General features: G+C 36.3%; 1 protein-coding gene across 5 annotated transcripts in view; it reads right to left on the bottom strand.

Moving 5' to 3' along the window:
* Parg (poly(ADP-ribose) glycohydrolase) overlaps positions 1-14651 on the bottom strand; it is a 108542-nt gene that overhangs the window by 42664 nt on the left and 51227 nt on the right. For all 5 annotated transcript variants that reach the window (XM_034498044.2, XM_034498043.2, XM_076931434.1 and 2 more), the window contains 3 exons: positions 10035-10114; positions 5795-5855; positions 2487-2562 (listed from right to left, as the gene is read on the bottom strand). In XM_034498044.2, coding sequence (XP_034353935.1) covers positions 2487-2562; positions 5795-5855; positions 10035-10114 — 217 coding nt within the window. The remainder of the gene's footprint in view (positions 1-2486; positions 2563-5794; positions 5856-10034; positions 10115-14651) is intronic.

The following is a 14651-nucleotide window of genomic DNA, read 5'->3' as shown; positions in this document are numbered from 1 at the left end:
GCAGAGGAGGGCAATGCAGCTTTACAACAGGAAGCAGCATTCAGTCCTGAGTTGCTGACAGGTGGAGTGGACACAGAATACTGTGAACAACTGCTCAAGAGGACTGAAAACAGCTTCCTCATTATTCATGCAATGTAGAGGACATCACACTGGGGTTACAGAGAATGATAGGGTAGTCTGAGAAGGATTCATTTAGCAACTTAGACCAGTGTTTCATTAGTTCAGGGTGCAGTTTTAGTTTCAAGAATACAACAACAAAAAAAAAAAAAAAAAAAAAGTAAAATTAACAGCAAAGAGCTTAACTAGATATCTACTGAGAAACTGTTAGGGCCTCAAATAGGGCTGTGGTAGAATATAGGAAAGGAGAAACCTAGTAACTTCAGAAATGAAATGGATAGCATTTAAGAAATGAAAAACTAAGTGCATGTCCATCGTTATATTTCTATGAACACAGATGGGGTTTGAAATTATAACTTGATTTTATCTGGAATCAAGTACATAACTGAAATAAAAAAAATACAATGTCTCAAACTTATATACTACTCAATAATACTTGTGAAAATATACCACATGATGTTATTGTTCACTCTTTGACAAAAAGATCAAAGACAGTCATTACTTGAAAGGTGAACACAGAAATACACTGTTAAAGCAATAGCTTAAAAAAAAAAAAAAAGAAACCTAACGCTTTCAGTACTTAGAAAAGTTTTAATAAAGGGCTCTCTGTAACAGGTGGGAAACCTGCTCCCGTACACAAATACAAGCACACGAGTGTTTCTAAGCCTCTGCTTTAAAGGTACTTGTTCCGATTACTCAGTTTCTGCATTGTGACTTGGTGAAAAGAGAGAAATGATAACACTCCTTACAGAGGTTTTGTTGTTGCCATTCAACATAACATAATTCATACATTGCATAACGAGCTTTCAGAGCACTGCAATACAATATTCCCTGATCTCCTGGGGAGATGTGGCATGGATAGAGAAAGCAATTAATACTGCTAGAAGCCTTTATAGTAGTCTTTTAACCTACCAAAGCCCCATATTTCAACTATAATATACTGCAGGCAAGTGGAGAGAATCTCAACCCTGACTGTTGGTGAATGATTTCTTATTGAATTGTTCTGTAATGAGAGGTCAGCATTCCTGTGGTGCTAACTAGCATTAGCTTTGCTTAGTTCTTAGGTACATTATGCCTCTCTCATTTTATCCAAGACTTTAATGTAGAAAAGAACTTCATAAAGAAGAAAATGTAGCAGAAAGTGATATTCATTTGAAACAATTTTTAAATACACTGAAAAATTATTTTTCAAGAAAAATTATATGATTAATTAAATTCTTTTCAAATATAAAGAACAGACATGTTTGTGTTGTGTGGGTATGATGTGCATGTGTATACATGTATATATGTTGTATTTGAGATAGGGCCCTGCTATAGCTCATGCAGATCTTGAACATGCTATGTTTTGAACTTGCAGTGATCCTCCTAAATACTGGGATTACAGGCATGTGCCAGCATATCTGTCTGAAAAGTTATTTAAAACAAAACATAACTGGACAATGTAGAGCATATCTATAATCTATAATGGTTCTCAGAAGGCAGAGGCAGGAGGATCATAGGGTTGAGAGCACCTTGGATTACACAGTGAGTTCAAGATCAGTCTGAGCAACACGGTGAGAAGCTGTCTTATACAACCCCCCCCCCCCCCCAAAAAAAAAACCAAACAGAAAACAGAGGATGCTTCTTTTCCGATGTTATACATAAATATGTCTTCCTGAAGGATAGTTCTAGAAAGAATATGACTCTTCAGTTACTTAGGAATTAATGTCATGATCTCATTAAGCTTCTGGCTCGGACTCTCCAATGTTAAGATTACAGAAATGTGACATCATGCCTGGCTTCTTAACTATTATTTCTCTCAGGTTTTGGGGAAAGGTGATGATAGTAACGACTTCACAGCAAAGATGAAGGAATAGACAGGATTACTTGTTTTTCAACAGGGAAAAGATAGTACAAATAGCTACATCATGTGCTTTGAAAGTGTTCTATATGGGAAGAAATCCGTTTTATCAATCAGTCTTAGATGTCTGCCTCCTACACCCAAACAAGGCTTTCGGTGGCATAAAAACATCTCAAACTAGTCATGATTTAGGGCAAAAACAAGCCTTTAAAGAAAAAGAACAAAATTGCCTGCTGACAGCTTGTCAAGACCATACCCTAGGAACTTCATCCTCTGTCAGTCTACAATCAATATCTGAACCAAGAGGACTGATGTTGTCCAGACTTTGGGATTTTCTGTCAAAAGCTTTTGTGAAAGGCACATGAGTACACATGGGCAAAGCAGCTGTCAAAGTGATCTGCTCTGTTTTCCTCTATACCTTTCTGCATTAAATCAATTCAGGAGACAAATGGGTTTTCAAATTTCCTTTACTGTCGGAAACCTGGTATGAGGGGTCATAAATGTACACATCCTTGTGATATCAACCTACCTGTAGCATGCCTCGGCCATTGCCTTCTATGGTACCCTCGTAAGTGACATGTAAGCGTGTCAGGGGTTTTTCACATCTACAATGTAGAAAGTATTTTCTTAGATAAGTAATGCACAACACATAAATCTGAAAATATGAACGACTATGAAACAAACAAAGGAAACCATCCAAATCTAAAGCCAGAAATAGACGTTAACACCCCTTCAGTTGACCCTCTCATTTTTCACTAACGCATGCATATAAGCATTAAAGTGAGGCAGAATATTATTCTCCCCTACATGATAGCAACAGTTAAAAATTTTCTCAAGATACAAAAATGAAATTTTATTATGCTAGAGTTTGCAATCTAATATATAAAATCTGACAATTGCCTGCTTGGTTCTTAAATGGGCTCTATTTTTACTAGTTTGATAACCTAGTGTTTAGGGAGAGTAGATTCTGATCTATAGAATTTTTATATTAACACTAAACCTATATATAAACCTAGAGATTATAACTAAGTACTCAGTACATTTTTTTTTCTTTCATAAACTATAGTTACTGAGATATTGGCCTGTTATATATCTAGTTGATAATTTCATTGCATGAACAACAGTTCAAGATTACTTTTTTTTTTTTCTTAGTAGATTCCAATAGCTCCCCAATTGTTTACTGACTAAAAAGATTTAAGCTACACTAGGGTCTCATATACATTAGAGATGAGACCCAAACTAACTTAAATAGTACGTTTATAATGTTTTTGGAGTAGGTGGTAAACACACAAACAAACAAAATACACATATCCACCCACACTAACACACAGCCACCCACACTAACACTAACACACACACACATTCACACATACACACAAATTAGAAGTACTGTTTATTGCTGAGATTTACTAATGTCCAAATGTGAGCTCACAAATAATTGTGGCTAAACAATTATCTAGCCTGACAGATAAATTTAATGTAAGATTCTTTAGTACAACTTCTATTCTAAAACTTTTATTTGTATTAACTCATTTAATTATCAGAATAACTTCCACTTTATAGATAGAAAATAAGAATGCATAAAGTATTTAATTGATTTACTCAAGCTAGTAAATAAAAAACAGTAGAGATCTGAACCCAAGTGGCCTCTCATTGACTGAAACCATTAATAGTATCTCATGCTTTTACAAAAGGTTATATAATCTTTTGTATAAGTCTATAGGTTTTGTTATATAATAGCATCTTTATTATATTTTCTATTTAGTCTTAGTCCCCAAGTGCTACAATAGCTACAATATTTGTGTACAGGTTAGAGTATAACTTATGGGAGTTGGTTCTCTCCTTCACTCTTGTGAGTTCTGGGAACAGAACTAAACTAGGCTTCTTTTTTTTAAAACTTCCCTTTCATGGTCTTACTTTCCCAGTCATTTTCTTCAGAGCTAACACTGCCTATAAGGATATAACTGAAAAGACAAAGAGGCATGATCCAGAAACCTGTAAGCTGTCAATCAGGAAGTACTATGATTGGCAATATTTCTCCAAAACTGAAGTTGGTAACCATGTACCAGTCTCACTGTAATTAGGAAATAGTTTGATAGATCCTTTAACTTCCTAGTAGTTCTCCACGTTTAGTCTCTGAAAATACTCTGCACTCATACCAAGAACCAAAGACAGACTACAGCTCTCTGTGATTAACTAACAATCGCAGGGCTAACTGGAACATGGCAGAAACAGATTCAAGAAAGGGCCGGTGTGGTCCAGTACTCTTGGCAGTACTAACAGTCCTTATCTCTCCTCCATCCTCCCTCTGTAGATCCACTTTCCTTGTTCTATGGAGTCTAGGAGACTGAACTTAATGACACTCCCCAACTCGCTCATGAAGCAGCTAAAAGGTACCAAGTTAGGTTCTGCCCATCAGAGTTAAGAGAACAATCAGTGTCACATGGGGGCTGTTACTATATTCCTTTCACAAAGCAGCCACTCTAGTGCTTGCATTTCCACCAGTCCCTTCTCTACAATGTAGAACCCTTTACATCAGTGCAGGCTAGTGAGCACTGTGACTTATCGAGAAAAACAGACTGTATTCCTTGACTCCTGTATCTCAGCATAATAGATAAGCAAAGAAGAGCAAAGAGAGCAGAGCTCTCTACTCTAGACTGGACAGGTAACAGTAAAATGTTTAGTTCTGGACACCACATTTTAAGAGAAACCAATGAAATCAAGGTATGTCAAAGGCGAATTTATGATCCAAAACTAGTACAGACTCATGTCAATGTTAGAAGGAGAGATCAAGAAAGCACTTTTTTAAGGTTTGAGAAAAGGTCAAATGCTGAAGAACTTCACAAATCAGATTCACTAATTTGTGGTACAAGAAAGAAAGAGAGAGAGAGAGAGAGAGAGAGAGAGAGAGAGAGAGAGAGAGAGAGAGAACGAGAACTGGGGAAGGAATATGTTCACATTTTCTTCTACCCACTGTTCTCTACTAAGAATCATGTCAATCACGCATTCGGCCTTCTGAAGTTCTTCTTTCACCTCACAAATAACCACCTCTGATGACCAAAGTACCACCTAAGCAGACAGGCCCTAGCAGGTTAACTAGCATAGAAATCATTCTCCTTTATCACTAATTATGAACAAAATTATAAACTATGAAAAAATATTTAAAATAAGAGACATTTCTTAACATAAAATATATACCTAAAATATGCACATAGTAAGTTTTATTGTATCTTTCTCTGTATTTAAAAAGCTGGCCCATTTTCTTTAATCATTGGAAATTTGCTCTAGATTAGGAAATGTATTTGTTATTTTAGAGTAATAAAGATCTTACAAATGTGGATTGAATCAAACTGGCTATTATTCTGTTCAGAATTACAGATAAAAACATTAAAAGAAAAACCTGTATAAGTGAGGAATCCACAAAATCTGTCAATTGTGCACATGGGGAAAAAAAATCAAAACCTCAAAATTCCTGATATGCCAATTTTAAAACACAGTAAAAGACATGTTTCCTTGCACTGTCCTACAGAAGACAATCCACTAGAATATAAACTCTGGCTGCAAAAGGTGCCAGGGAGAGAGAGCACCATCACATGGAAACCTCAATTCTAAACAGAATGTACTTCAGAAGGCTCAACAAAGTCAGAAGATGAGAATTTTATTTAAAAGACACATGCTAACAATAAGAACCATGGATAAGTTATTTATGGCAGGAAACTCCTTGGATACAGGGCAATTAGAGACTAAAACCCAACTTCCTAAGAGCTGTAAAAGAGAATCCTCCTATGATCAAACAGAACTTGTAATTCTCAGGGTGATGGCTATTTTTATTATTACCTTTCCCATTCTGGAAAATCTTCAAGACTCTGTCTCGTAAATGTCACCAATCCAGTAGGTTCTACAGAAGTAATAAAAGAAAAGACACACACATACACAAAGTATTAATTTTTAACTTAAATATACTCAACAAAAGACTATAACTAACAGCACCTATAAAAATAAGTAGAATCAGGCATAGTGGCATATGTGTATGATCACAGACCTGGGGAAAGGAGGATCAGAAGTTCAAATTCATTTTTAGATGATGTTCATTCTGTGACATACAGAATTTGTAGATGGTGATTCTTTGGATACGGAGGATCAGCTGTACATCAAGATAATGACTAAAATATGCTTCCTTCTTAACATTAGGCTCTCTTATAAAACAATAATCTCTCACAAAAGAAAACTACAGATAACAGTAAAATAGTATGACTTGAGAGCTGGTAGTTTTGGGTGGTGTTTTAAAAACTGAAAAGTTGGTTTAGTATAAACAATAAATACAAGACTGAATTCTAGTTTATAGACTTCCTTTCAAAGAAAAAATTTAACCATATACTCAAAAACTACATTTATGTGCTTTGTGATCTACATTTATGTGCTTTGTGGTGAGGTAAAATGTCTTCAAGATTTAAAAATTAATTTCTGGGCATGTCATTTTAGAGAATGTCACTGGCTTACAAATTAATCAATAGTCTGCTCAGATAAATAGGCACTTTACAGAGGAGGAATCAGTGTGTTAATAAAAGTAATTAAGGGAATTACACTTAAAAATAGAAATTAAAATAATTTAGGAAAAAATCTGTTTTTAAATAAGTAATGGACTTAAAAAGGATTAAAATTAAATATTAGTAAGATAGTCAACAATTTTGAAGAAAAAAATTTTTTGGCTAGATTTACTAGCCAAAAAAAACTAGTTTTTTGTTTGGTTGGTTTTTTTTTTCCCCCAGTCAAAAGCAAAAAATAAGTCATCTAGCCAGAAGTAATTTGTCTGCTTCAGACCAAAAAAGAAAAAACTAAAAGGCTGATGCCATGTCTTCTTCCTTCTGGAGGGGAAAGGCTCTTAAGCATAAGAGATGTCAGAAACTATTAGTAGTGATGGTGTTGAGTCCAGTGAAAGCTCAGCATAGAAAATTCTGCATTTCTTTACTCCCAGTAACATACAAACAACTCAAACATTACAGGGGGTGGTGGTATTAGAACCAGGACTTCTTTTTAACACAGATCTTAAAATAGTGTTTAGATTTTTAAAGACAAATGTACAAAGAGACTAAGAGACATTGATAAATAAATACTACAGGCAAAGCAAGAGATGGGGGGAAAGGCACAGCTCTACAATAAACAGTAATATAGCACCTTGAGAGCATGTCTGAGTTACCACGTTTTAAATAGTTAGCCTATAAGATTCTTTATTTCTAAACTATATGCAATAATTTAATTCAGAAGACTATTGTATTTTATAGTCCTAAAGTCTTCATCATGAATATTAAATACATATGTTTAACAAAACTGAGAAGTAGGTCCTGCTAGAATTATATCTTATCTATTCTAAAGCTATGGTTTTTGTTTTTTCATATATTAAGTTTCTGAAACTAGTATACTTTTTTACAGTGGAGCTATCAAGGCATGGGTCTAGATTAAAATAAAACTTTCCCCAAAAAGATCAGCATGTGCTTTTATATTCAATTTGAGGCACCACTGACTTGAGATTAGATTCAATCCTGTTGCAGGCCTTTGCAGATCATGTTGGTGGTAGGATTCCAGACTTGACACTTAAAATTTATGGTTTATATTCTCAGAGAATCTCCTACTCCTCTATCCAGGATTACAGTTGAGATGTGTAAGTTTCCACTGTCTCCTTTCTGCACTGCCAGGTTAATTTCTCATTTATCCTTGTGTGATAGTTCTGTGTGCCAGCTCCCCTGTAACAGTCACTACTTCTGAGTGTCTCTTCCTTCTTAGAGACACACAGTATGATGGAACTTCTGACCACAGATGGGTGTCTTGGAGTTTACTGCATTACGGAACTTTAAATAGATTTCTGAAGTCTCTGCACAGTAGAATCCAGAACCTTTACTACAAGCCTTTCATTCCCCTTCATCCACTGGAGTTACATCAAGACCTACAGTAACACCACACTGTATTTCTGCAAAGAAGGAAATAACTGTGCAGAAGGGAAGGGGCAAAAAGAAACATTTTTTATTCATATAAATTTATTTATTTATACATAATTTATTTCTTCACTCCACATCCCAAGGCTTATGATTTATAAATTTCTAGAAGGTTTATATATTTCTAGTTAAACAAATAAAAGCTTTTAGATTTTTCCCTAAAATAAATGAAGTCTTAAAACTTAGAAAAGAAAATTAGCTTTTAGAAAATATACGATTTGATCCTCAGAATAGAAAAGTCAGCTTTCAATTACTTATTTATCTCTAAAACATGCTAGTAAAAATAATTAATAGCTTGATACTACACTGAATTACATAATTGTAATTCTAACACTTAAAGGTGGGGATAGGAGGACTCTGAGTTTAAGGCTAGCCTGTGCTACACAATGAGATCCTACCTCGATAAAGAGTTATATTTCTGTATATGTGTATGTGAATATGCACATATGTATATATGTATATACAATATGCACATATGTATATAATGTGCACATATGTATATATATGCACATGTGTGTATATGTATATTCATATATTTGTGTTTATGTGTGTAAACCAGAAAACATAAGGGTATTCCTCAGGCACTGCCAACTACTATTCATTCATTCGTTCATCCATTTATTGACTTCCTCATTTGTTTGCTTATCTGTCTAAGAAAGGGTCTCTCACTGGCCTAGTAGGTTAGGTTGGCCAGAGAACAGAGGGAATAGCCTGTCTCTATCATTCCAATGCAGGAATTACAAGTACCTGTCATCACTCTGGCTTTTTATCCATCTGGGCAATAGGGAACCAAGCTAAGGTCCTTCCTTGCCAGCACTTTATAAACATCTCAGCCCCAAGGTCACATTGAAAATTCTAATTTAATTGTGTTTTTATAAGCCTGATAATGCTGTATCTTCTTTAACATTTCAGTACAGGGTGCAAAACTAAGGAAGCTATGAACACTATTTTATTAAAAAGAATATGGTTTTCCCTTAAATATCAAAATGTTCTTTACCAGACTTCTTTTTAAAAATTTGACCAATATTTAGCAACATTGCACTTAAAGAGGCAAATGATCTTTAAATGACTTCAAGATGTGATTTCAGACAATCCCACAGCTTAAAGACTAGAAAGGAAGAAAGCTCATTTCACTTGGCCAATAGACCTAAGTGACTAAGCAAATTTGATTTTCTTTATCTTGTAAGAAAGTCTACCTACTGGCAATAGTTACTATAGTAAGCATGCATCCTCTTGCCCAGTATCCCAACTACCCTGTAGAGTGCTTATAGCTACACTTCTATCTCACAGAGGAGAGCCTGCATCAGGGAGAGTAAAGCAGTCAGGTCCCACAGAGAAAGAGACATGCACAATACGTGTAACTCAGTCTCATACTGGGTGTTCTGCTCAGTTTTGGTTGTCAACTTGACACAAATAAATTCACCCTGGAAGAAGGAATTTTAGTTGGGGAATCCAGATCAAATTTGTCTGTTGCTGTTCCTGACAGACTGGGAGGGAGGGCCTGGCCTACTCTGGGCAGTACCATCCTTGAGCAGGTGGGTTGAGCTGTGTAAGACACTGAGCCAGTAGCAATCAGGCACAGTTTCCATTTCTGCCTGGATTTCCCTAGTGATGACCTGTGACCTGAAGTGTAAGCTAAAATAACCTCTCCCCCCACCAGGGTGCCTTTTGTTTTGGTGTTTATCATTAGTTATAGAGATCAAAGTAGGACAGTAAGGCAGGAAAGAAGGAACAAAAGAAAAAACAAATGATTCGATCTACAAAAATTACGCTAGCTAATGCTTCTTTAAATAAAAAGGCATCCTAAATGTATTTTCTGGTCATTACACTCTCCTTTGAAAGTCATTTTGAGTCACAACAAACCTTGGGTATGTATTTCAAAGTACATAGGTCTAATTTTGGTTATTATAGTATATATTTATATCTCTACATAAACAGTATAAAATCTAGATTATATTAAATTGTTACTGTCAAACTAAGTTTAAACAAGCAATTATACTTCAAAATATAAAATATAACCCAGGTTATTTGATTTGAATTTCCACTATCAACAAGGAAAATTATAGTTATGTGTGAAAGAAATTTACTTTTCTCTGTGACTCTTCGAAAGTAGCAGAAGAGTGTTTTCAGTTTCTCTGGTTTTCTTGACGAACGTCCTTCAAACAACCTGAAAGAGGTCAAAAGAAAAAGGATTACAACGCCTTTGTGATTCACAATCAAACACTAAATCAATTCCTGCAGAAGGCAGTCCTGGAACTAGAGAGAAAACTGATGTGGATTCAAAGGGTATCTAGAAAGAACTTGACCTGGCTGAAAGCAGGCTCCTCCACATCCGCTGAGCCAGCAATGCTGCTCTTCCTCCACCTACTGCTCCTCCAGGAACTTGTCTCCCGTGTCAATTAGGGCCACAGTTAAAGTTTTTATGGCAAGTACTATTTATAATACATAATATTACTAAGCAGTTATGCAACTAAACAAATGACAACTCAGAAAAACTGTCATCCTCATTGTCTACAATAAAGTAAGTATGAGAGTCAAGTCACAGACAGCTCTGGCAAGACACTGGGAACAGAATGAGTAGTCTCTAGTAATTAAACGGATTCTGTTCTGGACTAGATATTTCTGTCTTCCCAATATTCCTGTGTTGAATTAAAAACCCCCAACAAGGCTCTACTTGGAAATAAGGCCTTGTATTCAGTGGAAAACGCTGAGGTGGATAAGAAGAGTCCAAATCCTACAGTCTTAGGGTCCTTAGAAAAAGAGACAGCAACTGAGACTTGAGGGGGCGGGGGGGGGGGGGAGGCACGGTCTACAAGTCATGAAGAACCCTCACCTCAAACGGCACCTTGCTCAAACCAGCACCTTGATGCAGGAATCTCTAGATCCCAAACTGTCAAAAAATAAACCTCAATGTTTGAGCCACCGAGCCTGTGATGCTTTGCCATAACATTCTGAGTTAATACAGATCCTTTGCTTGGCCACAAAAGCCAAGCCTTCTCTGTGCTGCAGTGTCCAGCAACCCTGATTTGCGCGGTTTAATTCTGTTTTCTTTGTAATGGCATGGCATTGTTATTGTTAACATGTAATTCAATTTATCTGAAGGAAAGAAATGCAGGGCTTTAGAAGCATATGACCTGAGTAAGTAGTTCATTATAAGATTTCACACAAAAGCACACTTTTAGGCATAAGACCTAGCTTTCCAAAGGCATTTAAAAAGCATGTGAAGATTCAGTGGCTATAAATAATGAAGAGTCTCTGCCCCTAGTCATGCATTCTGCCTTTACATCCAGAAAGCCTTCAAGTAAAAGTCTTCTTTAGAAAGTGGTAAAATGGGTGCCATTTTTCATGATTAGAAGTACAATCTTATGTAAGAGTGTAGAAAGGGGCAAGGCAATTCTCAGACAACCCTAGAAAGTAGAAAGAAAATACAGCAAGGAATTCTGTGTAGAAGGATCTGAACTCAGAGTCAGTTTCTGGAGAAACAATTTGTATGACCATCGCCTAAAAGAAATGCCAGTACTGTACAGTAGTTTAACCTAACATATGCTCTACTTTAAAAAACAGTTTAATAGCACCTATAAGGTAACTTTACTCGTTTCAGATTTGTTGTTCTAAAATACTTAACACAAATATGCTTATATCTAACTGGAAGCTAAAAAGAGACTGCAAAAGTGAGGGTTTCAGCTTGATCTCTTCTGTAATATGCTAATTAGAACAGAAAATGACAGTGCGACTGAAGAAATCGTATGACCGCTTAATTAAACATCCTGTATCAATAAATATGATTTACTAAATGAATAACTTGGCCTCTACGCAAAATCCCTCTCTAAAACTACTACTCAATAGAAAAAAAGGCATGTGAATAGAGAACACAGCACTGTCCTTTTTTTCTTTAGGGACAGATGTACTATACAATTCAACTAAGGGGAAAGTCTTTAATGACTATCATGGAAAGAGGAAAAAATGACAATTGCCCTTAATAAATAATTCCCCCAAAGGAAAAAATGTCCCCTACATGGTCAGTTACTTGTAAAATCAGATAAAAGCCCTCATATTTCATAGCCATAATCATAAATTATTAACCTTAGGAGCTCCCTGGGATAAGAAGCTTATTATCTTGGCAACATGGAATTTTCTAAAATATTATATGGCTATCATTATCACTACAAATGAGTGTAACACTTTATTTTACAAACTTAAATCTTAAAGGTACAGAGCTGGGCAAGATAGTGCATTGTAGTACATGGTAGTTCATCCTAGCATTTAGGATTGCATGAAGATCAAGAGTTCAAGATTAACCTCAGCTACTGAGTTAAAGGATAGTTTGAGCTACATGACACTGTATCAACCATCTTACCACCCAAGCAAAATATTCCCAATTCTGACTTAGTGATATAAATCAAACAGTTCCTGAATGTATTAAATTTATTTACTATTCCAAGCCCAATTTCGAAATACTATGTAACCAAATAACCTTTCTTAATATAATTTTTTAAACATAAGTTTCTTTTTTAAAAAAAATATTGTTCTGTGTATGCATACATGTACAGCTGCTGCACAAATGTCATTGGTATATGTGTAGGGATCGGGGGACAACTTCTGGAAGCCAGTTCTTCCTGTCTACCATGGAATCAGGGAATGGAATTCAAAGAGCAGGATTACATGACAAGCACCTTTCTTGCTGAGCCATCCCTTCAGCCCATCCTCACCATCATTATGGTCCTCCTCCTCCTCCTTCATATATAGCCTGGCTGGCCTGGAACTTCCTTTGTAGATCAGACTGGCCCCAAACTCAAAGAGATCCACCTGCCTCTACCTCAGAGCGCTGAGATGAAAGGTGTGCACCATTATGTCCTGTATTTCTCATTTTCCTAGAAGGAACTCTGCGTGCGCGTTTGTGTGCATGTGTGCATGTGTGCGTGTGTGTAGTACAGTCAATTAGGAGAAATAAGATTAAAATCTTTGTGACAATTCTCCAGTTTGGCTCCACTATGCATTGTCACCCAAATAAAATGAATTATCCTATTTTTGTATCATGTAAAAATAGCAGAATTCATTGGAAATGGACATGAAAAATGTTATCATGAGAATACAATCTGAGGACAGAGCCTTGGGAGTAAAGAAAAAGACGAAAGGCCTAAGAGGAGCAGAGAGGGAGGAGTGAGGCTGAGAGACCTGGGCCTGGACACTGAGAGAATGTGAGACAGACACAAGCACAGACAATCAGACAAGCAAGGAGAAAGATGGGGGAGCCGACAGTTATCAAGTATCAGCTAATTAAAACTTCCAACACCTTTTTTTCTACTGTAGATTTTTCTAAGTTCTGGATATACAAAGCTGACATGTATTTTTCAGGCAGCAACATGTACACAAATTTGTACATTAACCCAGGCCATAATAATCCTTGCTCATGTAGAGAAGACATTTACACACTTCACTACATAATTACAGATTATTTTGAAAAGCCAACATTAAAAAGATAGTCATGTAATTTAACTTTGTCCTAAATAAAACATTTTGCATTGTCAAAGGAAGAAGTCAGTAAAGGGTCAGATAGTTATTAATGTGTTTTTCCTTCCATACTTATAGAGAAACATGGTTAAATAAAATCTTCCCATGAGTGGAAAACATTACTGGAATTAGATTACACACACACACACACACACACGCATACACACCTCTTTAAATTAAGACTAAACTCCACTGGTATATAGTAAATCAAGCCCAAAGCACTATAACCTCCACTTAAAAACAGAAGTAAGTAATGATATGGGATCTAGCCAGAAAGTCCTTCTTTGTGAGGCACTCTGCCATATGGCCCCAGCAACATTTTCGATTCAGGGAAGAGGCAGATGTAAAAGCCTCCTTGGCTGCCCACTGCTGAGGCCCACAATTTATCTCTGACCATCTAGTTTCCATGTGATTTCAGAAGCATCAATGCTAATCACATTGGAAGCCTTTATATAAACATTCAGGCTGAGAAAAGCAAGCAGGGGAAAAGGTCAGAGGTATTTAACATAACTAAGCAGGCCTGGAAGAACACAACAATAAATAAAAGAAGAAAGGCTTATTCAATTTATTGACGTCAGCCTCCCACCGAATACTTCTACCATTTTTCATATTCATTCAAGTAGCTAGCCACATCTCACTTGAGACTAAACTAACACCTCTCCCTCTCTCTCTCTCTCTCTCTCTCTCTCTCTCTCTCTCTCTCTCTCTCTCTCTCTCTCTCTCCTGAATTGCCAGGAGTTATAACTAAATAAAAACCAGCAAGGAAGGAAGGGAGGGGAGAAGGAGGAAGTGAGAAAGGGAAGGAAGGAAGGAAAATAGTACATAATTGGCTTAACAAATGGCTGATTGTACTTGATCTTCTAGAAGTGTAGGGAAAAGGGAACTTTGTTTTGCCTTTCATTTCTTCAGCATTCTCGGAGTACTCTGCTTTTGTAAGGTAGTCAGACATGAAAAGCACAGGCCCGAGCAGAACACAGTGTTCAAGTCTCATTTATTTCTATACGTGAGTTATATGCTCTCCAAAACTCTATTCCTATACAACCTTCCCTGCCTAGAAACTCCCTCAGAGAGAAGGACAGTGAGCCATAACAGATATATCAGTGGTTAGGAACTTATTCTTGTCATTTGTTAGGTTAGGGTTATTAAAACACATCACCTCACAAAGGTAGGTACTCGGGGCTCAAGAATACTAT

Source organism: Arvicanthis niloticus, chromosome 3 (assembly GCF_011762505.2).
Source record: "Arvicanthis niloticus isolate mArvNil1 chromosome 3, mArvNil1.pat.X, whole genome shotgun sequence".
Lineage (NCBI taxonomy): Eukaryota > Metazoa > Chordata > Mammalia > Rodentia > Muridae > Arvicanthis > Arvicanthis niloticus.
This window is presented reverse-complemented; position numbering and strand designations above follow the sequence as displayed.